At 43.6% G+C, this 24,302-nt stretch overlaps 1 protein-coding gene across 2 annotated transcripts in view; it reads left to right on the forward strand.

Annotated features, from left to right (window-relative positions):
• The window catches only part of DOCK1 (dedicator of cytokinesis 1), a 255,021-nt gene extending 238,326 nt beyond the window's left edge, over positions 1-16,695 (forward strand). For both annotated transcript variants that reach the window (XM_088169442.1, XM_088169443.1), the window contains exons 50-52: positions 509-662; positions 4,500-4,645; positions 13,733-16,695. In XM_088169442.1, the coding sequence (XP_088025568.1) occupies positions 509-662; positions 4,500-4,645; positions 13,733-13,828 (396 nt within the window). In that variant the 3' untranslated portion in view covers positions 13,829-16,695. The remainder of the gene's footprint in view (positions 1-508; positions 663-4,499; positions 4,646-13,732) is intronic.
• Positions 16,696-24,302: the final 7,607 nt, after the last annotated feature.

The raw sequence follows: 24,302 nt of genomic DNA on the forward strand, positions 1-24,302 counted from the left end.
ACTAAAGCAAAAGTTGCCCATCAGATTACAAATATCTTTTGAGGGTTCCTGATAGAAAATTTCAATGGATTATGAAGCAGCCAGAGCAAAATAAAAAGGAGAGATATTTCAATGAATTAAATATAAGCACTGTCAGGAGCCACCAAGAAAGTGTTTCTGGACAGAGATGATGTCTTCATCAGAACAGAGCTTCTTTAACCAGAAGTGGTTCAAGAGAGAAATTTTAACAGGAAAGCAGATCTGTGTGAGAAAAAAAATGAAGATTTGGAGTGCTGTATAATGTGGTGTGAGACACTAAAGTTCCTCAGGTGTTCCTAAACAGGTGTTTGGGGAATTGGCTCAGCACAGCAGAGCAGGCTGTGAAGGGAAGAGCCTGGAGCTGGGAATCGGCACCATTGGCTGCTGGCACTGCCCTCGTCCTGCTGAGCCATCAAAGCAGGGCACTTCCAGCTCTGACACTCATTTCTCTGCCTTGCTGTGTCCCCCTCTCGCTGGTTTTGGTCCCCAGATCAGCCCCCTGAGGCCGCAGAGACCCAAGAGCCAGGTGCTGAACGTGATGTGCAGCGAGCGGCGATTCTCGGTGTCCCCGGGACCCCCCAGCTCCCAGCTGAGCCCGCCCCCCATCACCCCTCGGACCAAACTGGCCTTCAGCATCCAGCCCAGTAAGTCTTTCCTGGGAAATCACTTCCTTTTTTCAGGCTGCAAGTGGATTCCCTTGAGTGTTTCTTCACACCCTGGTTTTGAGTTTCGCCGTCACCAGGTGACCGCCAGAAATATCAGGTATTGCTCCCACCGACCTCTTAGCTTTGCCAGCAAAAATTCATTCAGTGTTTTACAAAAGCAAGCTAAATCATTCCACTGAATCAAGTCATCATTAACAATTAATCAGGTGTAGAGTGACAGTCAAAAATTCATGTTGTACTTGATCCCATATTGAATGTTTTGGAGCATAAAGGCTTAAAAAACGATATTTTTTGTAATTGTACATTAAAAAAACTTCTCTTTGATATGTTGTGAGTACAAGCCAGAAGGGAAAATAAAGGTCAGGCTTTTTGAAGTAGTTTTTGGTTGACATTGACATGTATCAGTCAGCTTTTCTGGAAAATATCATCTGTTTGCTTCAGTCTGCAGCAAACCCTATTGCAGAACTGGGTGGAATCCAACACCTATTTCTTGCCCAGTGCTCTTTCCCAAAACCTGTTATTTAGAGTTTGCAGCTGCCAGCATGTGACAAAAAAAAAAAAAGATCTTTTTGATGCATGTACCCAAATCCTACTCCAGTGGTCAAAAGTTCAGTGTTAGTCAGGAGGAGAAGAGATCATCAGTCTTCAGAAAAAAAAAATCTTATTCCATCAAGGTCACTGCTTTATTTACTGGTTTTTGTACTTTAAAACTTATTATCTTAAATAGTCAGACACACAAAGTAAATATTTTGATTACAATGAACTTGTAACTTTCACCTTTCTTTACAATTTTATAGCCAAAAACCACCAGAATGCTAAAAACTGGGAATACAGAGAACTAAAGGATATATACTGCTGCAAAAGATACTTTAATTGGATTTTTTTGTTCATATGTACATTTTATTAACACTTAATTTATTTCTCTTTTTAAAAAAATATCTGAAGTTACTATTTCCTGAGAATATTTTTGTGCTAGAGATTGGTGCTTGTTACATAAAATAGGATCAGCTTATTGCACCAGTCCAGAATCATTTCAGGAATTACAGTGATAAAATTTTTTAGGAATTCCAAGGATAAAGAAATTCTTTCAGAGCCCAAATTGGCTAAAAGCAGTTAATGGGTTGCTAAGCAATCCTGGCTGCCTGTTAGCTGGCAATTTGGGAGAAGGGAGTGTAAAATGTGATCATTAGGGTGAGATGGAAAAAGGGTCCCTTAACTGATTCTTTACCAGCTCCAAAATCTTCCCAATGGCACATGTCCAGCAAGAAATAAATATTCAGAGCACACTCATCTGATGAACCACCTTGAATAATGAATTTCATAGAATAATGAGAGCACACCAGAAATTTTGGGGGGAAATTATTTGTATAGTGACCATCTTAGGAGGATTTAGTTCAGCTGAGGAAATGAACAGATCTGCAGCAAATAGATTTTCTTGGGACAACCCCGAGAATTCCTGAAGCTTTTGTTCAGAGTAGATATTCCCTGGATTTCACTGAATTTTGGGAAAGATCAGAGATTTGGGTAAATCATTGTTTTCCAGGATAGAACTTTGTTGTTCCACTGAGCAGTTGCCAGATAACTGCAGCCACGTTGCTCGTGTATTTTATGAGCCCGTGCCCTGGGTGGAGATGCTGTGCCCACATTTGCAGGGATTTTTGGTTCCCTTCAGCAGCAGGAGGTTGGGAAGGTGCCATGGACAGGCTGCAGGAAATCCCAGCTGGAGCTGGGGAATGCAGGGAAAAAGGGAAAAGCAGAGCAGGACACGATTGCTTGGACACTTGGGTTCCATGCCCTCCACGTTTCTGCAGCTCTGCTGAAAACATTCCTCAGATGTTCCCTGAAAATCTGCCTTTGCATGGATCTTCCAAGCATTTGTTAAAAGAAACAAAAGATTTGGGTTATTCCTAACAAAATGGGTGTCACCATCCTATTGGTGAAGTCAGAAGTTTTATCGTGGAAGAAGTTAAATCTTGTTAGTTGAAAAAAATACCGTATAGAATGCAAAGCTGAAGTGTTCAGGGCAGTTAAATTTACTTTATTTTGGGGAAATTGTGTTTTATTCCACTCAGTTTCCCAAGGAAAGTCTACAAAAAGGCTCAAAAACATGGTTTGTTTCTGGTAAATATGGAAAGGTTTCTCTTTCCAAAGCAGGATTCAAGGTTTTGATAAAACTAACAAAAGAAAATGACATTTCCCAAACATTTCCCTTTATTATCCTAAACTGCATGGAAGAATCAACCCAAAAAATCCAGATATAAATCTATTTAGCTAAGATAGAGATGTTTAGTAGTGGGGGAGATGTGCAGGAGTCGTTTTGTGACATTTAAAGATCTCACATTCCTGAGTTCTTTAGAATGGGTGGGGAATTCATCCAGAATGGACAGGGAAGTTCATTGCCAGCATCAATCTTTAGTTCCAAATGCACAACGTGGATTTCCAGCTGCAGTTTCATTCCCTGAGCTGAGCAGGAGGAGATTCTCATGGAGATGCAGAAAGGAAACTCTTTAGGAATGTCTGGGGAAAGGAGAAATCCTCTCTGTAGAAAGGGAAGGATAAAAAAAACAGGAGCAATGGAAAAAGCAAAGAGAAATTTAGGTCCTGGTGGAAAAACAACATTTTCAGCCTAATGGAGAGGAAGGAACTGAAAATGTGGAGTCCCAGGATGGAAAATAACCTTTTCTCAGTGTAGTCAAGAGTTCAGGTGGAAGGATGAGGAGTAAAATTACACTTTTCAGTGACAAATCAATAGAGCCACCTTAGAGTTAAATCATGTTGTGAGAGGCCATTTTAGAGAACAATAAAATCACACTTTTAATAAAATACTGATATGAGCTTTGCAATAAAAGCATCTGCATAAACAAGTCCTCTCTTGTTTCACAAATCACCCCAGTGAAATAAAATAGAAATCACCTTTTTTTTTTTTTCTTCCTTTTCCTAAACAAAATTCCCTCATTTATAAAAGAATCATTTTGGTTTCTTATCTCGTAGAGATCGCAGTGGATTTTATTCAAATGGCTGAATTAAAATGAGTGTATTAAAATGACTGAATTACCCTGAAATACACCATGGGGACATTTCTCCCCAAAAATCTATGTATCACTCAGGCCTCAATAAACTTTATTGTCCCTCAGGCTATTTGCCTCTCCAGCACATACCTGGGAGGATTTATCTGCTAAGAAAAAGGAAATTTCTAGCCAACAAACAGGAATAATAAATGTTTGGTACTTTCTCGTGCATGATTTTATTTACTCAACAACTAATGGCTGCTCATTTGTTATAGTTACCTGGAGCCTGAAAGTTTTGGAGAGAGAGATGTACTTAATTCCAGGCTTTCATTTGTGCATTTTATTAACAGGGAGCTTTTATTTTACTGGGGGAAAGTCAATAAAACTTGGCCAGATTATATTTTCTTCGTGTACTTTGCAAAACTTTTATTGTGTTTTAATGTGCGAGGCGAGCTTGAAGGTGGGAGAATTATATTTTCTAAGCTATTAATATTTTGGTGGGAAATGTGAAACAAAAATGATGTTTCATTAAAAACAGGGGGTTGTTCAAGTATTTTGAGGGTATTTTAAAGTGAGTCCAAGGTTGGACAGGGCTTGGCTCATGGACTGGATGATCCATGAGGTCCCTTCCAACCCAAAGCCCTGTGGAATTGCAGGGTTCAGCTGCTGTGAGTTAACCCAGAGTTGTTTGTTTGGTTTTTTTTTTTTTTTTTTGCAGATCTGGAGCTGAATGGGATGTCCAGCTCTGACATCACCAAGAGTTGGGGATGGCAGAGTTAACTCAGAGTTGTTTTTTGTTTTTTTGCAGATCTGGAGCTGAATGGGATGTCCAGCTCTGACATCCCTGACATTCCCCCTCCTCTGCCTCTCAAAGGAAGCACAGCTGACTATGGGAACCTCCTGGAGAGCCAGGATTTGATGAGCCCCACCACGTCCCCCCCTGCCCAGCAGAGGGTGAGTGCCCAGGGAATGATCCCTCCTGCACTTCTGGGCTCCCTGAGCCATCCCAGGGCAGCTGCAATGCTGCTCCTGCATCCCTGAGAGGGCTCTGCAGGGTCAGCAGGGTGAGGATCCACCTGAAGGAAAGTTGGATTCATTCTGGGAATTCCAGAGCTGATGTTGTCAGGTTTGTTGGGCAGGCAGCTTGAGCCAGCAGGAGCAGCAAATTGGATTTAAAGCCTTTCAGTCCTGTGTCAGGAAAGGAAATAAAACATGAACCTGCCACCTTCCCTTCCTGCAGCTCTGCTGTGCCAATGTTCAGGCACCACTCACTCATTTCCTTGAGGCAAACTCGTGTCCCCTTTGAGGCAAGGAGCTCAAAAACCTCATCACCAACAGAGTGTGCAGCTTTCTGAGGAAAATTCACCTTTTCTGCTTTGGTTCCTGTAGCTGGAAGCTTTTAAAAAGAATGTGGTCCTTTTCTTTAAGCAACACTTTGAGAAATGCTTTTTATTTTCTTTATGGGCAAAAAAAAAAAACATTTCAAGGGGTGTGGAGGGTGGATCCTGGCTGGTGCCCATCAAAGATGCTCCATCACTCCCTTCCTCAGCTGGGCAGGGAGAGAAAATGTCATGAAAGTCTCATGGATAGAGAGATAAGGACAGGGAGAGATCATTCACCCCTTGGCCTCCAAACAGGCTTGACTTTGGGAAATTAATTGAATTTTTTACCAATCAAATCAGAGTAGGGCAGTTACACCCCACGTGGTCACAAGTTTTCTTTGACTTTGAAATGTCGAATTTTAACTGAGCTGTTTTGTGGAAAACTTCCCAGCAGAACTGATCCCTTTTTGTTTGCAGAGGTGTCATCCAGGATTCCTCTGAAGTTCACCATTCCTGGGAAATTCTGTTGAGTATTTTGCCTTTCCAGCAAATTTCATGGCAACACAAAGCATTTCTGATCTCAGCAGAGGAGGAGTCAGGCAGGAGTTGGGTTTGATTCTGGGAATAGCTGTGTTTAACACAGCTTGTCCCAATGCATGAGTTCAGCTTTTCCATGGCTGAAATTGTGCCTTTGTTGTTACAGGAATTGTCTTTTTTTGAATTGTTTTAGCATTTCAGGCTGAATAGTAAAAAACAAAAACCAAAAAAAAACCTACAACAACAAAAAAAAGCAGGTATAGAAGTAACTTCAGGAGTGTGAATAGAGATATTCAAAACACCATGTTTTACCCTTTATTTGCATATCCTGAAAAATTCTCTATTCCCATCCTCTCTTCCATAGTTGTTCCCCATGGCTGGATTATTTTAGTCAATATTTTCACTTTTCCTCTCATTTCCATCAAACCTTACTGCACTTCTAACCTTATAACCCATTTCCCCAGCCTCTGTCTCAGGGGCCAGCTCTCATTTGTCCTGAATCCAGACCTCTAAGTGGAAAATTACAGAGTGTACAGCAGGGCTGCCAGGAGGTTTGTCTAAGGAACCTTCAGGAAGAAAGCTGAGAAATTCACATTAGGATTCACATTTCTTCAACTGCTTTCTGCATAAACTGCACAGTGGTAAATTCGTTTTGTGTGCTAAGGTTTAGGCTGTGGTAGTAGCTCAGGATTGCTAGGATGAGTTCAGTTTTTAGCTAGAAACTATTAAACAATGATAAATAAAATCTTGGCAGCCAGGTTTTTGGTTTTTTTTTTCCCTGACCGATGAGGATTTTGGAAGGGGTTTCCACTTTGGGGATAGATGTTTTTATTTACTGTACAAATCCCAGAAGCCATGGGGGTGTGGTTTTGGGAGCCCAGACCTGGAGATAACCCAGCCTGATGTGCTCTGTGACCTTGTGCAGCTCCTGTACCTGTGCCACAAGCAGCGTTTCCACATCATTCAATGGGACTTCATAAATATACTAGCAATATTCTCCTGTAGTTTTTTGCAAAGTTTTATTCTGCTCTTAATATTTTTGCTCTTTCCAGTCTTGACTGCTCAAGCTCCTCTCATTTTTTTTACTACACTTTGTAGGAACAGAGTCCATTTTTTAACATCTGGTGTTGAAGGGCATCAGGATTTAATAGCTAAGAAATGCAATCATTAGATACAGGCTACATCTTCTTATGTAACTGCCCCAAGTTTTCTTCAGCATCTGTATTTTTATATAAGCTTTCCAAGACCAAGGAATGTGCTTTCAAAGCCTGGCAGAAGGATCCAAAGCAGATGTGTCCCAGAGCCACCTGTCCTGTGCAGGGCCAGCAGTGGGACTGCCTGATCCTTGCAGGTCCCCTCCACCTCAGCAGATTCTGTGATTCTATATTAGGTTGAGAATTGATTTTGGAGAGAGTTTCTAATCTTCAAAAAGTCACTCTGTGCCTTTATTTCATCAGGCTGGTAGGAAGGAAGCTTTTAAAGAACATCAAGAAAATGAATAGTGCTGGACATGAAAGATCAGATGGGTAAATTCTCATTGCTGCCGTGATTAAATCCCACTCCACAGTTTTAATGACTTATGTTTCATGGGTCAAATAGCTCCATAATTCATAACTGGATAATTCTCTGCCTGGTAAACTGATCATCTTTTAAATTACACTGCCGTTGTATCAGTGAAGAAAAATCAGTAAAACCTATTAGAGATAAGATTATCTGAGTAGCTTTTAAACTGGAAATATCTTTTTGTGTGAGGAATGATTGTGTTTTTCACTCTGGTTGTCTTGCAGTGGGTTATGAGAGGCAGGAAAAGTGCTGTAGTGAACTCAAAAGCAGGCAGCCAGAAAGGGATCAGATGCTCCAAGTCAAACTGCAGGCAATAATGTCATTTATGAGGCAGCAATCTCAGATATTCAGAGTCCAGTGTTACCTTGGTCCACCTGAAGTCTTTAATCCAGGTGATCACCTCATTATCATTTCCTGATTGTCTCTTACTCCTTGTTAACTCTGAGACCCTTGTAGATATTTTCTTGCTCCCTGTGATTTGTTCTGCTAAAAATGTCCTTAATAATATATGGGAACATAAAAAAAAAAAAAAAAAAAAGAAATCTACGACTCCTGCAAGGATTATTATTACATCAAGGGATTCCTTTAGGCACTTATCATTCTTTATGGGTTCATCCTCACCCTTGCATACAAATCAAGCTCCTGCTTAGCATTCAGAGCAGGCAAGGACCTCAAAGAAAATAGACAAAGGAGCACTTGGGTTGCTAATATTGGCTATAACACTTCCTAAGCATGGGATAATGGTTGGGATGGGAACATCTCCATCAATCCAGCACAGGTGGAATGTGGGGATGGCTGAAGCCTGGAGGAGCAGAACAGTCTTGGGCTGTCTGTCTGCTGTATGGGGATTATTCTGGTTGTTTATTGGGATATAACAGGATGATATATTCAGATATAACCCACAAAAGGCACAACCCAGGGGGGTTTTTCATGTGTTGCAGTGCAGGTGCTGCAATACTGAATCTTGTATCAGCTGCAGTGAGCAAAAACTGACCTTAAAGGGCTTCAGCAAATGCATTGTCCTCATGAGGACAGGGACAAAGAGGCTGGACAGGCAGCTGGAGCTGTGGGGGAGCAGGGAATTAGGGAGCACAACCTGAGGGGTTGCAGCAGCAGCCTGCAGCTCCTCTCTGATCTCTGTGTGTGTGAGCAGGGCCAGCAGCCAGGGGATGGCTGGAGCTGGGCCAGGGGAGGTTTAGGTTGGATATCAGGAAAAGTTTCATCCCCAGAGGGTGCTGGGCACTGCCCAGGCTCCCCAGGGAATGGGCAGAGCCCCAGAGCTGCAGGAGCATTTGGATAATGTGCCCAGAAGGAAAAAATGAAATAAAATACGGGGTTTATTTGCCATCTGAACATTATCTTTGCCTGCTGGGATGGGAAACCTTGCAAGCCCTTCCTCCTGTGCCAGTCCCTCACTCTTTGGTGAGTTCAGATGTTGCTGAGCAAAGAGTTTCTGAAGAATTAATTTACTTTTTAATAAGTCTCCAAGTCAATGGACTGCCACTGCTTTTTACAGGATTTGGAGTGAAATCTGTGTCCTGCTGTCTGCCCAGACATGGGCTATGTCCCTTGATTCAGTTCAGGGAGTGGCCACGTCCTGCTGTCCCCATGGGATCAGGCCATGCTGATGTGCTGGTTTATCTCTCTTGCAGGACCTGGGCCTTCAGTGAGGAATTCAGGGTCAGTCTGGAGTCCAAAGCTGATTCTGAGTGTTTTGCTCCTCACTCCTGAGGAGTGTTTGTGCACAGACTGGAACAGGGAAGCAGTGCAGGGGAAATGGAGTTACCAGCCAGTGTGGGCAAAATACTGATGGTGTCCACATGGAGGAATGTGCTTCCACAGAGGGAAAGTGGCTTTAGCTGTGCTCCAGAAGAGCTGTCACACTCCAGGAGCCAGGTCCTCCCTGCATGAGGGGTGCAGACCCCTGTCAGGTCCAGCTCTGCCCTCATCCACTGCCATTGTCCCCTGCAGGAGCATCCCCCAGGCAGGAGCCTGCCAGAGATGGGGGGAAGTCACAGAATCATCCAACAGTTTGGGTTGGGAGGGACCTTAAATCCCATCCAGGGCCACCTCTGCCATGGCAGGGACACCTCCCACTGTCCCAGGTGCTCCAAGCCCAATGTCCAACCTGGCCTTGGGCACTGCCAGGGATCCAGGGGCAGCCACAGCAAATCTGGGCACCCTGTGGGAACAGTTCCTCCCAGGGAACAATTCCTGCCCAATATCCCATCCAAATCTGCCCTCCTTCAGCTTAAAGCCATTCCCTGTGTCCTGTCCCTCCATGCCTTGTCCCCAGTCCCTCTCCAGCTCTCCTGGAGCCCCTTTAGGCTCTGCCAGGGGCTCTGAGCTCTCCCTGGATCTTCTCCTGTCCAGGTGAACAATCCCAACTCTCCAGCCTGGCTCCAGAGCAGAGGAGCCTCTTTGATCTGCTCTGGAACAATGACGTGGAGCAGTTCCAGGTTGCCCATTTTGAGGCATTTCTGCTGTTGCCCTGTGAGGGCTCAGGGGTGGGCACACACTGAGTCCATCCCTGCAGGAGAACCCTTCAAATCCCCCTCCCTGCTCCAGTGCACTCCAGCAAGGGCAGGCAGTGGCAGTGGCACACAGTCAGATGAGACTCTAATTGATGATGGATGAACCAGGGGCTAAACAGTCATTTCACATCAGTTACCTGCTGGATTTTGCACAGAACTTTGCTCCCTGGGTCAAACAGCCAATTAGCTTAAACTGTCTGTAATTTGGCTGCCATTAGTGGAGTTGGGCTGTTCTCCCTGCTGGCTCTTTGAGAATGGCAGAGTTATTCTGCCAGAGCCTCACACTCAGATGTTATTTTTCATTGCAGACATGAAATAACCACGTTGTTGTCAGGCACCTCAGCTCTGTGCTGAAGGAACAACTCAGGGAAAGCATTTTCACAGTCCTGAGTGGCTGATGGTCTATTTACAACCCATTTCTGCTGTTCTCACCTAATTAGATCCCTTAATCCAAACCCAAGTGCTTCTCACTGGATCTCCAGAGCGTGTCCTATGGATGACCATTGAATTTCAAAGAAAAAGAATTCCTTGCACAGGAGGAAATCTCATGCAGTGCCACAAAGACCGTGCTGGAGAATCAAATTCTGTTTGATTTTTTTGCAGTTGTTTATTTTAACAGTATACTCTGAATGAAAAACAGCTCGTCTCTCATTTTGCTGCTTCAGAGTAGCAAAAAAAAAAAATTCATTTTCTCATCTTCTGTAATTGATTTTTACTACATCCCAAGCACGCCTGGTGTAGTGCACTTTATATCTCTCTGTAAGAGAATGCAGACAAATGTTTTTAAACTTGATTCTTTTCTGTATCAGGGAAAGGAAAAAAAAAAACAGCAAACAAATGGGAGCAATTTCATGTCTGAAACAGAAGGAACAGATTGTTTCTGTGTTGCAGATGTGCCTTTTACATAAGGTTTCTGCTTCCCCTGAGGTACCCCTGAGTCAAGAATTCTGCCCAAAATAGGTTGGGATGTGAAGCAGCAGCCTCTGTCAGTTTGTCAGGAAGGAAAGGCAAGAGTCAGGTTCACAATCACCCACCGAGATCTAAACAGGAGCTCTGCAAAGAGAGTCTTCATTAAATACAAAATCAAGGCAAACTCTATTTTTATTGCAAAGTTTCTAAGGGGAAGAGCAGCAAAAATGAACTTTATAAACCTGATAATGGTTTTTGTGAGTGTGGTGTTAAAGGGAGGGAGGAAAAGGGGTTGAATTTTTTCTGTCCTGGGAGAAAAGGAAGGAGGGATCAGCCCTGGGAGTGCTGGTTTGGAGTTACCCCAGCTCCATAATGCAATGTTTTGTCTTGCAAAATTCCCAACAATGCTGCCCCAAGCAGCATTACACATCCTACTTAATATATTCATTGGGAGCTTATTATATAAATGAACATGTGCTAAATTTATCCGACTTTCTAATGGAAATTGTAAATTCAATTATAATAATTATCTACCTATCTCTGCTATTTCTTTCTGCCTAATTTGCTTGCAGAATCTGAGCTCGGGTAGGTTTTGAGCTTGTTATTTATAGCATATATATTTAGCTTCTTCTCATTGTATTTGCATTGTCTCTGCTTTTCAGAACCAGGTTTTCAGGGCTGATTTGATTGTTCTCTGATCAATATGAAGGGGCTCATTTGGTTGAGAAATGTCTTTGATCTAATTGAATTGAGAATTATTGCCAATAGAGTGTTATTTAAATTCAAAATGGATTTGCACAAATGATGCTATCAGCAGAGTTGGATTTTTTTTTTTTTTCCTGGTGATGAATATGAAGTTAAAGAGAGCAAAGCAGAGAGGAAAGTTTTCTATTTTGTGCTGTGTTTCTGAGGGGCACGTGGTTTATGGAGTTGGAAGGGAATGTCAGCTCCATGAGATGTTGGATGTTCTGCAGACCACCAGCATTTCCCAGAGCCCTTGCCCGGGTACAGGACTGTAATTGAACAAGTTTTCAAAGGTTTTGGAATCTTCAGATCACAACTGATAATTATTGAGGTGCCTTAGCAGGAATTCAGGAGTTAAGGTGCCAAGTTCAGAAGGGGATTTGCTCAGGTAGAGGAAATATTTAATGGTTCTGGCTGTAACACTTCAGAGGCAGATCAGCAGTGGCATTTTAATTAAAAACCAAACAAAACCTTCAGTTTTGCATGTGGTAAAAAAAAATGAAATTCTTATTTTCTCTGCCTTTCCTAATAATCTGTTGACTTTTCTGACTCAGAGATCATCATGTCCTGCCCATTGGGAGCCTGCTGTGGGAAATCATGGAGTCATTTAGGGTGGGAAAGGCCACTAAAATCATCCAGTCCAGGTGTCCCCCAGCACTGCCAAGGCCACCAGTGACCCCTGTGCCCAGTGCCACGTGTGGGAGCCTCTTTTCCAGGCAGGCAGGGAAATGCAGACCTGGCACCCTGCTCCAGTGCCTCACTTCTGGTTCAGAGATTCTCACTCCACAGCAGAACAAAGCCAATGGATTTCCAAGGTCCCAGAGAGCATTTTGGAGCCAAGGAGGAAGCTGGGAGCAGGCAGAAAGAGAGGCTGGGAAATGGAGAGTGGATGGAGCAGAATGGAGAGACACGCTCAGGTGGTTTGGGATCCCTCTTTCCTTTGCCTGGGGAGAGTTGGGAAGAATGAGGAAAGGTGGAAAATGGATTGGAAGGTGATGCTGGCCAGGTAGGATACAGGAAAGAGATTCCAGCAAAAATCCAGCCTGCCTGGCTCAGCCAGTTTGCATTCCTATCTTCCCCCTTAGTCTGTGATCAATAAAACTGTCTGGTGAAATCTCAGATTTGTAACTCCGTGTAACTTCAGACCTGCTTGGGAGATTATATTTAGTACCTTAAAGATTGTTTTTCTTCTGCTCTTAACTCATCTTTGAAAACTGCCAGTCATGAGCTTGCAGGAGCACCAGGAGCTGCTCTGAGCAGAGGAGGGACTGAGATGTCCTGGCATCACCCTGAACCTCTCTTCTTTTTGGGACAGCATCCTTGGATGGCTTTGAAAAATCCAGTTTTGGTTCTGTGCACTTCCCTGGGGTTTCTCAGTTGTTTAAATACCAGGATCTTCCTGATCCTGACAAACCATCAGGAATTGCAGGTGCTTGGGCTGTTCTTGCAGAGGTGACCAAGGAATTTGGGCAGAGCTGTGCCCGTGTGGAGCCAGCAGCTGCTGCTGGGCTGCCTGAGGCAGGACAGGAGCAAACAACTGGAAAAGCATCCTTGGCCTTGGAAGAGAACACAAGGCCCTGACTGGGGAGTGGGGGAGAATTTTTGGGAAAAATAAAGCCAGAGCAGCATTGATGAGCTGTGACACTGCAGCACAGCCCAAATGCTGGGAAAACCTGCCTGCAAATGCAATGGGCTCCAGCTCTTTCTGCAACAGACTTTGTCATTTGTATGTTTCAACTTTAGGGAAAAAAAGTCTTAATTTCCATAATGGCTTTTTTAATTTGTCCAATTAGCTGGTGATTCTAACTGGGAATGCTCTTCTGTTGTGAGATATGTAAAGTGATTTAAAATACGTATATTTGAACGTTCTGCATTTCTGTTCAGAGTATTTTAATTATAACTGTGTGAGTAATAGTAAATTGCGAGTTACTTATCTCTCTAAATGATTTTAAATTGTTTCTTTTTTTGTTTTTTTTTTTTGTTTAAATATTTCTGTTCTAACTGTGCAAAATCCAAAGCATAATGGAAAAGCAATGAAGCCATTGCTTCAGCTTGGCTTTTAAGCTCTGAGTGCCTAGAGGCTGAGGCAATCGATACGGACCAAGAAATCAATATCCTATCATGATATAAAGTGGGGAATTATAAACTTCTCCCGTGCTTTCAAAAGATTTTTTTTTCCTTAAATATTGAGCTAATTAATCCTGAACTCTTGAGAGTTTTTTTTTTTTTTTCACAGTCTAAAGTAAAAGTTATATTTAAAAGTAATGGCTGAGAGCGTTGCGTGTTCACAGCAAATCCAGCAGGGAGAGGCTTTTGTGAAGCACAGGGCTCCACACTTAACCTGCTGCCTCTTGCAGTGAGAGAGAGGACACAAAAACGTTGCAGAATTCCATTCTTTCCTAACATCATCTGCCCAAATTGGTTTCTTGCAGCACCTGCCTCCTCCACTCCCCAGCAAGACTCCGCCGCCGCCGCCTCCCAAGACGACGCGCAAGCAAACGTCTGTTGACTCTGGGATTGTCCAGTGAAGAAGGAAACGGGTTTGTTTTTCCAAAGATAAAGCTGTAACAATTCATTTCCCCAAGTATTTGATGGTCTGTAATGTTTACCTCATTCAGGTGTGCAGTATCTAACATTTAGTGCAATGGTAACTCCGTAAGAAATCCAATTCCCGCCGTGTGTCGGACCCAACACTACGTCCCCCTGCTTTTGGGGTTCTTCCCTCCCATAACTTGAAAGAAATCTGGATTTCTACTTGAGACTGGGAACTCCATCAACTGACAGAACCCTCTTCCTCAACCTTCTCCCATGCTTCTGGATAGCACCAGGCACAGAGCTGAACGTGGAGATCAAAATGAGAGCTGGAAATTTTGTACCTAAAGATTTTGGGTATCTCTGGAGTTTCAAATGAGCAGAGTTTTTGTACCTGATCTCAGTGTATATAGGAATCAATGACAATATTCACATGGAATTCAGGGCAAGAGGAGGTTTCCCATTGAGGTGAAGCTGCTGTAGGATTTCCCTGAATAACAGGGATTTAAGCCCAGGGTTAAAAATCAGACACCACTGATTTGTGAAATTGTGTTGTAAATAACCTGATTGCAATGAGCAAAGTGGAGATTTGGGGCTGTCTTGGCCACAGTGACCACGATTTAAAACCTCTGGTGAGAGGAGGAAAAGTGCCAGCAAAACCTCCCCTCTGACCATGAGGCTGCTCAGGGAATTTGTAAGGTCCCCTGGGAAAATGTTTTTGCAGGTGCTGGGGTCCATCAGTGCTGGTCCCTTTCTAAACATCACCTCCCAAGGGCACAGGAGCAACAATTCCCAAATGTTGGAAGTCGGGCAGGTGAGGCAGAGCTGGCTTGGCTGAACAGGGATCTCCTCTTGGATATCAGGTGGAAAAGGAAAGTGTGTGCCAGTGGAAGCAAGGTCAGAGGCATGGGAACAATACAGAGGTGCTGCTCCCCACTGTAGGGAGAAAATTCACCTGGTCAAAGCTCAGTTGGAGCTGCCAGAACTGTGGGGGACAAAAAAATAGAATTTTTTTCAAATATATCAATGGCAAAAGGCAGTGTAAAAATATCATCAGCCCATTCCAGGATGGGGATGGGCACCTCACAAACAGGGAGAGGAACATGGCAGAGGTGTTCAGCACTTCCTTTGTCTCTGTCTGCAAAACGTGGGTCACAGACCAAGAGGGTCCCAGTGCCCTGAGCTGGAGGACCATGACTGTGACAGTGATCAACCCCAGTCACCCTGAAACTGCAGGATGTGCAGCCCCAGCTGAATCCCTGCAAATCCGTGGGCCCTGATGGATTTATCCAAAGTCCTCAAAGAGCTGCTGATGTCATCATAAAACCCCCCTTGATGATTTTTTGAGCAGTCTGGGGAACCCAGAGAGGTCCCAGCTCACTGGAAGCTGGGGAATGGTGTCCTGATTTTCAAGAAGGGCAAGAAGGAGAATCCTGGAAGACTGCAGTAAAATCATGGAAAAGATTATTGTGGGAGGTCCTGGAAAACACCTGGAGGACAATGCAGCCATGGGGCACAGCCAGCACAGCTCCACGAGGGGACAGTCCTGCTTGTGGAACCCCATTTCCTTCTACAGCAGGGTGATCCAGCAAAGCCTGGAGATGGAATCCTTTTGGACTTCTGCAAAGCTTTTGACACTGTCTCCCACGGGATCCTTCTGGACAAAATGTCCATCCTGCAGCTGGAGAAACACATGATGGGATGGGTGAGCAGCTGGCTCAGGGGTCGGGCACAAAGGGTGGCAGTGACGGGGGTGACACCAGGCTGGCACCAGTCACACTATAAATAAAAGATTAAAGTGTTAGAGAGTGTCCAAAGGAGCCACCAGGATGGGGAAGGCCTTGAGGAGAAGCCGTGTGAGGAGCAGCTGAGGGCACTCGGGATGTTCAGCTGGAGGAGAGGAGAGCGAGGGGACACCTCGGGCCATCAGCATCATCCTGGGGGAAATGCAGGGGCAGGAACTGAATCTTCACTGCCATCATCAGGGACAGCCCCAGGGAATGGCTGGAGCTGGGCCAGGGGGGTTCGGGTTGGATTTTAGGGAAAGGTTCATCCCCAGAGGGTGCTGGCACTGCCCCAGAGCTCCAGGAGTTTGGACACTGCCAGGGATGGCCAGGGTGGGATTTTTGGGGTGTCTGTGCAGGGACAGCAGCTGCTCTGATGATCCCTCCCAGCTCAGGATAATCTGTGATTAATGGGCTTTGTAAAATCAATTATTGGTCATCACCCACTGCCATTTTCATTCAGCTGCATCTTCTGGGTGTCCATGAGGGGGAAAACAAGGAAATCTTGGAGCTGCCAACAGCACGAGGGTAAGGGAGAAAAAACAGCAGGGAGGAGGCTCCTGGTCATTCTGAACCCAAATGTTGAGTACAGGAACAGGAAGAGCTTTTTCCTTTCTTTATTGTGTAATATTTCATGTTGGATTAGGATGAACTGAACGGAATCACTTTGTCCTTGTGCCATCATTCTGTACAGTGTTTGTATATATGATGGTTTTTAGAATGTTTGAATTTTTATGGTGCCTGCTATTCACGTCATAATGAATTAATGTGCCTGCAAAGAATGCTTTATGTATTCTTAATTTCCTAATTGCTGAAAGTGTAAAGAAAAAACAGAAAGCTTTTTTTTTTTTTTTTTTCCAGATATTAAGCTCTGAGAAATATCAGACTGATGGGATGGGGTTTTGGGAGGGAGGAAGGAAACTAACTTTGTATTCTAGTGGTTTTTTTATTGTCATCACACTTCGGGTTTTTTTTATTATCTACAATCTTTTTACTCTTACAGTAGATTGTTTTTAAATATACACCACTGACTCAAAAAAAAAAAATAAACTATTATTTTAAAAGCTTGTCTAAGAAAATGAATACATTCCCTGGGTGTTTTTATCCTCACTGCAGAATTTTGGGAACTGCTGCACTGTGCAGAGGGCTGTGTATACACTTTCCTTTTTTAGGACAGTTTAGGAGGGGAACTCATGAGAAAACTGAAATCTTTGATTGTACTGCTGTGGTTGTCCCTGCAAGTTGGAGCTGAAACACACATCAGCACTAAGAACATCCATCCCTGTGTGCTGTCCATGCCCAAAATGATGCCTTGGGTATCTCTAAGTGAATGCTTCAGAAAACAGATGAGTTTTATGTCATATTTTCCACCCCGGCTACCTGCTACACGCTGCAAGTTCCAAGCAGAAGTGACTTTACACAGCAGTAAAACAACACTGTTGTTACCAAGGCAGAAAAATTGCCCTTCTCATAAAAAGTGGTTCCAGTGGTCAATTACATATTCTCGGTTTTTTTGCCTTAAACCACAGTGTCAGTTTGGATCTCACAAACACACTTTTCCTTGCTCTGAAATCAGTCCTGGAGTGTCTCAGGATTTACTGCTGGATCTCATCCTGCAGTTCCCTCTTTTTGTTTTGTTCACATAATCTCTGCTCTAGAGGAGCAGGGAGGGAAGGATTTTTGGCTGCAGTCAATCAGATACCTGTAATCAATAATGTATTACAACTTTAATTCTATAAATCTTCTATTTAATTGAGGATTCCTTTAGAGGCTGCTCTTGCCAGGGAGCTCGTGCTATGATGCTGGGTGAATTTTCCTCTTTTCTCTTCCATTTGCTTCTTAAAGGATGGGAAGAGCTTTCCCATCGACCTTTTGGTGGATGCCTGTAAATTGTATTTCTGATAATGTGTTTGTTTTCACACATCCTCAGCAAATTCCTGTGCTCATGCAAGTGTTATAATTCAGCCCTGTGAGACTCCTCAAACAAGAGCTGCACTTCCAAATGGGTCTCACAGTACAGGCTCCAAATCTCCTCTGTGTGTGTGTGTTTTACAAATATGCAAGCTGAGCCTAGGAATTGAAAATCAGGCTCTCAGAGCCGAATTGTCACTGCTTTTACAATCTGACAGCTCCCAGGCTGTGTAGAACCCAGGCAGAATGAATCAGTGTCCTCCTCAAAGAGGGGTAAAAACACAACTTCAGCAGAGCCAGCAGCTGATTCCTTACAGGCAGTGAACAATCCCGGGAATGTTGTTATTTCCCGTGGTTTGCTCTCTCCTTTTCAATCCACTTGGGAGTCAGAGCATCCCAGTGCCTTGGGAATTCCTTGTCAGGTTCTTTGGGACCCAGCTGAGCTAATGCAGAGAGAATTCAGAAAAGAAACTTATTTTAGAGAGATCTCCTGTCCCTTCCATCTGCCCCATTCCTGTGGGAATTCATCCCTAAATGGCTCCAGGGAGTTTTGCTTTGCCCACCCCATGCCCTGAGCTGCCTGAGGAGGTGAGGTTGGGATGCCCTGGATTATTCATCTCTTCTTTATCCTCCCAGTGCCTCCATACCCAAAGTCCCCACTCAGACTTGATTCAAATCAGTATTTCTGCTTGCATCTTTTCCATAGCAGAGCTTGGCCAGGGAATTGGCAGCAGCATCCACAGGGGCCAGGTTTTCACCATTTGGGATAAATCAGGGATTAACTCCCCCCGAGTGCTGTCCCTCTGCTCACATTTGAGAGCAGCTCCTCAGGGCTTTGTGACACAAATTTCCCTGAAAGAAGAAATTCAGAGGTGCCAAGTTCCTGGACAGTGGAAAAAAACCCAGAATTTTGGCCACTGATTTTCACTTCTTGAAAAGCAGTTTGAATTCACTTAGTGAAAGTCAACTCACAGGGCCAGGGTAAAAGGAGATTCCTTAATTCCATTTCCCTGAGTCCCAGCCTGGGAGTAAGGTTGGATTTTACAGGTGCAAAGATCAGTCCCACACAAAACCCCCCAAGATTTGTTGGACAGGGGTTGTTTGCTTTTTAATCACATTTATTTGCACTGGGAAGCTCAACACAAAGGTCACTCCTGAAGCTGGTTCCTGTAATTGACATTTATGATTCCTGAGATGTCTCCCATGCTGCCACAAATTCTGAGGGTAAAAACGTTTTTAAATTCAGTTTTGTCTTAACACGGGCATTTTTCTTTACTTTGCCTGTAGTTCTGTGTGACTTTAGAGAGGAAAAGGATGAAAAGTTTGCAGTGAAAATGTATTTATTTGTGACACATGAATAGGGATTCACGTGAGTGCAGGTACAGCTGTGTATTCATGCACACACATCAAACACATTTTTCATGTGATACATCTCACTTCACTGACTGGTTGAATTCTCCACCTTCTTGCTTCATATTAAACATCTTCCCTATCAATTCTTGTGGCTTTTTTGGGAACCTTCCTGTGCCAGAAGTTGGATGTGGTGTGAAGCCAGGCTGCACAAACCAGGTAAGGCTTTTCCACCTTCCATGCTCACCTTGCCCTGGGATCAATCAATAAATTGGAGCATGTGTAGAAATTATTGCTGGAAAACAGACCAAGCCCTGGAGTGATGGTGAGCACTGAAATTCAGGGTTTTCCTCTGTCCTTGGTTTTTAGCAGTAATGGGCAGTGTGAGCTCCAGCTGCACTGACATTTCCATTTCCTCTCGTTCTCCTTTTGGACTTTCCATGGCTCTAAACTGAATTTCAGGCTTGCAGTTGCCATCTTCTTGGGGATGCAGAAAGGTGGGGATCAGTATAAATACCTGGTTATTTATGGGGTCTCCAGCTATTCTCCAGTGAGGCTATTTATAAGATTTTTGATATCCCTTGGGGTTTTTTTAATATGTATTTTGCAGACGTGAATAATTATTATAAATTGTGTTTCTCTGTTGAATGACACTTTTATTTTCCATTTCCAGTGTGTGTGGCATTGTATTCAAGCTCTTCAAAGGGAAGTGGCAGAATTAAATCACTCATTTCCCAGCTAAGGAAGGTGTGGACTGCAGTGCTGGGGACACGTCCTGACCCCCCCTGGGGATGATGTTAAGACCCAAATATTGAGAGATTCCTCTGCCCAAATTAATCTGCATGTGCTGGAGTCCATAGTTCTGATTTAATTTAACAGCAAATGTGAGGTAAAAGAAAGGAATAGAAAAGAGATGAGAGAGATGAAGCAGAAGATCTCTGTCATGAACCTTTTAGGGAGTCCTTACAAGGAGAAAGCAAAACCAACCCCAGACATGGCACTGGCTCCTGTTAAGGCGTTTTTGGTGCATTCTCCTGGTGTTGGCTGCTCTTCCCAAATTTCTTTCATTCTCCCATGGCTGTGCTTGTATTTCCTCAGTGCTGCAATCCCAATTTCAGAGGAGTTCCCTCCCTCCATCCTCACCAGATGCCAGATCACTGCACTGGCAGGGGAAAAACAGCAAATGAACTAAAAACTTTCCTGAGTTCCAAAAAAGGATTCCTTAGCAGGAGATGAAGGAATCTGTGGGAACGAAGAGGGAGCCAGGCAACGTTCCAGAGCAATTTGTGACACAAATTCCATGTGGGATCACCACGACTCACACAGAGGTAAAACAATCCCAGCAGCTCCAGTCTAAGCAAAACATTTCTAGCTCGGCATGAATTATGCAGCTTAAACCACTTATTAACATCCAATTTAACAGGATGAGCATTGGTTTGGGGAGTGTGTTCTTGCAGCAAGAGGGGAAGGCACTGCAGAGGGCAGGGAGTTGGGTTAAGCTGTAATTATTGTTTCTCTGGAAATTAGATGTGTTTGCCCGTGTTTAATTGCATGAGCTCAACGGCTCACCAAGAAAAAAAAATCCAAAGAAATCAACCATAAATTTAAAAAAATTTAAAAGTAAAGCACCTTTTTTTCAAAAGATGAGGCACTTATTACCTACTTGTGTCGCAGGAGGCCTGTTGAGAGATTTTTTTTTACATTTTATTTGAGATCTGATTGTCAATAATATTCAGTTTGCTGGCTATGAACTTCCTTCCATGAGTTTATTACTGTGTACATTTGGCAAATAGATTTGTTGGTGCTTTTTTTTCGAAGCAGCCCATTATTGTTGAGTTGCTCCACAGAAAGAAATAACAGGAAAAAAAAAAAAAAAAAAAAAAAAGAAATAATGGGATTTTTAAAGCAGTTTGTGTCTTTCTCCACTTTGTGGTCCCTGTGGAGGTGGGCAGAGATCTGTGGGAGTATTTGAGCAGGGAATATAAATACATGTCCAAACACAAAACCCTTGGGAAGAGACAGAGCTCCTCTGAACCTCCCAGCAGAAGCTCCTGGAGAGAAATAAATCAGTGTTGGTCTGATCTCAGCTGCTCCATGGGCTCTGGACACGGTGGCAGAAAAGTGACTTTGGAAAAAGAAATTTCCTTTTCTCTGGTGTGAGATTTTTCTGGGCCGTGGTGTAAGGTCAGGAGCAGAAATTGTGCCTTAGGTCTCTTAAAAGACCTGGAAAATTGGAAATTGGGGTTGGTTTGATGGCAAGAACGGGGCTGGAGCTCCTGTTCAGGGCAGAGCTGGAGAAGGATCCAGGGAGAGCTCAGAGCCCCTTCCAGGACCTAAAAGGGCTCCAGGAGAGAGGAACTGGGACAAGGGATGGAGGGACAGGACACAGGGAATGGCTTTGAGCTGAAGGAGGGTGGGTTGAGATGGGATTTTGGGCAGGAATTGTTCCTGGGAGGGTGGGCAGGGCTGGCACAGGGTGCCCAGAGCAGCTGTGGCTGCCCCAGCCAGGGAAGGCAGGTTGAAATGTTTCAGGTTGAAATGTTTCAGGTTGAAATGTTTCAGGTTGAAATGTTTCAGGTTGAAATGTTTCAGGTTGAAATGGTTTTTTCACCTAAATGGGTTTGATTTTATCATCCAAGACTTCCCCACACATCCCTCTTCCCAGGTGCTGGTGAGAGAAATGGGATTTAATTATCCAGGGGAAAACTCTGGGCTGTGAATATTTCAGGGTTTGTTCTAAGCATTCCACCATTTTCTTTTCACCATTTTCTTTTCACCATTTTCCTTTATTTAGGGAAATATTTATTTGCTACAACCCTGCCAGAAGTTCAACCCCAACTCAGCATTGGGACCCAGCAGATCAATCTTCCCAATTTCTCTTTTCAGCCTTGTCAGGCTCCATTATTCTCAACACACTTGGACAGTTCTGGGTTAAAAAGGCATCAATTCCCTTTGGAAATGACCCTTTCCTGTAGGAGCAGCCCCATTCCTGCTGACCCTGGGAGTTCCTGGTGCACAGGATGGGGTTTGGAGGGGGAGGATGCCTCAAAATGTTGCATAAATTCATTTTACTGCACCTGGTGGCAGCCATCCTTCTCAACCAATTTAATTATTAATGGAGCTGGTTTGTGTGGGTTTACTGGGGCCATTTCACTCCTCTTGGAATCTGTAAAGCCTGGAAATATGGAATTCTGTCCCTGCTGGATAATGACTTCTGTGCTGGGCAGAAAAACAAGTCCCAGTGGTGACCTCAGAATTTCATCTTTGCCAGTAAAATACAATCAAACCTTTGCAGGTAATTTTATTTTCTTTGGTTCTTTTGTTGTTTGGATTTTTTAAATAATTCTTTATTAATTTATTTTGGGGAAAAATAAAAAAATTAGGAAGGGTTTCTCCAGGAGATGGTTCAGCAACAGGTGCTTAAAATTTCTTTCTGCAGGAACTTCCCTGTGCATCCAAAATGACTTTATTTGTAAAGGTGATATTTGCCACCTTTACCAAGAGAAACAAAAAAACCAAAGAAACACCCAAAACAAAACAAAAACAAACAAACAAACAAAAAACAAACAAACAAACAAAAAAAAAGGCAAAAAAAATTCCTCCATTGTGTCCCATACTTATTACTATATTATAAAAATCCCAATTTCAAAACCCTTCACCATGTGAAATCACACACTCCTATTTTTACTACACACCCATCATTTTACCTCTATCACTCAAATTTAGAAGCCTTCTCTAAAACCTCAAGTCAAAAACGGCTCCACCAAAAAAAAACCCCCAAAATCCCAGGTTTCTGATATCCAACATTTATGGATCAGTACCTGGATGCTTCCGTGGGGTCTGGGTGGGCAACAGAGCCAAAAATTCCGATTATTTTATAGCAAGAAGTGATTGCAGCTGTTTTGTAACAATTCCTACCTGCAGCTGGTGCATCACAGGTAATTAGCTGAGGTCTGGGTTGCAGCAAAAACCACAAATTCTCCTTTTCCCCCATTTCATTTCTTCATTTCTGGCTGGGTGTGCCCCTGTGTCTGCTCCTGCAATCACAGCCTCCCCAAAATCCTCCCCAAATCTGCTTTTTGTGCATCTTTTCCCTGCCAGGGGAGGGTTTTGCTCCTGGAAATGTTGGGATTTTATTCCTAATTGGAAAATAGGCAGGGGAAATGCCAAGCAAACGTTGTGACCCAACGACAGAACTGTCCCAGATTCTCACGTCTTGTTTGGAAATTTGATGACAGCCTCGTTGCCCAGGGGTACAACATAATCACTTCTCAGTTCACTGAGATGCTCTCAGCAGCTGCACTCAATGTGTTTTTATCCCCACTGCTTGTAAGAACACTTCTGAATTCTTCACATGCACAGGGAGAAATAAAAAAAGCCCAGCTCAAGCGTAGAATGGCTGGAATGTTTCATTCTGAATGTAAATATGCTTTGAAAATGATTTTTTTTTTTTTTTCCCCCACCACCCAAATCCTTCATTGATGATGCTGAGTTTGTCTTTATAAGCATTAGCCCTGGATAACACCCTCAGAGCTGCTTCTGTTGTTACATCTGCCAAGAAAACTTGGGAATGTGTGAGCCACCATTTGCAAAAAGTTCCTGGAATTTCCTGGAGCGAAATTTGAGTTTCACCTTTGTGTCCCCCTTGCTCCAGGAATCAGGGACCTGCAGGGCAGCACCTGCCCCAGCCCTGAGACAAAATTGCCCTCACAACTCCAAAGATTTTTTTCTGGCAGTTCTGTCCTTGTCCCATTTGAAGCTGCAGCCCCCAAAGTGAGTTTCTTATTCAGGAGGGGGGAGATTTCTTTCTGTAAATCAAATTAAACAGTTGGATACATGATGTTGGTGCAAGTGTTTTAAACCCACAGAAATCCAAGTTTTTCTCTCCCATGCAGAATCTCTGAATCTTTAAGGTTGGAAAAGCCCTCAAAGATTGAGTCCAACCTTCAACACCTTAAATCAAATCCTGAGTGTTTTATTTTAATTTTCCTTTGCTGTTGTTTTCTCTGTTTTCACTGCCATGGCCCTGGGAGATGCTGTTCCTGACGGGACCTGCTCTGGTACTGCAAAAAAACCCCAATTTTATGGTTTTTTCTGAAAAGCAGTGTCTGGAAGAGCTCTGGCAGAGGCAGGGGAAGGACATTTTAACGATGACATTTCATCACCTCACCGATGTCACCTCACTCTTCACACCCTGGCACTAATGGGAGGCATTAAAGGAGCTTCAGAGGCCTGAGACTGGCCCGGGGTTTTAGCAAATGCATCCAAAATCACAGAATAATTAAGGTTGAAATTATTGAGTCCAGCCATCCCCCAGCACTGCCAAGGCCACCACTGCCCCATGTCCCCAAGTGCCACCTCCACAGGGCTTTTGAACAGAGCTGGTCCAAAAACCTGCAGCTCATTGCAGAGGGAAAGCAGAATG

This window comes from Sturnus vulgaris, chromosome 8 (assembly GCF_052056855.1).
Source record: "Sturnus vulgaris isolate bStuVul1 chromosome 8, bStuVul1.hap1, whole genome shotgun sequence".
NCBI classification, from domain to species: domain Eukaryota; kingdom Metazoa; phylum Chordata; class Aves; order Passeriformes; family Sturnidae; genus Sturnus; species Sturnus vulgaris.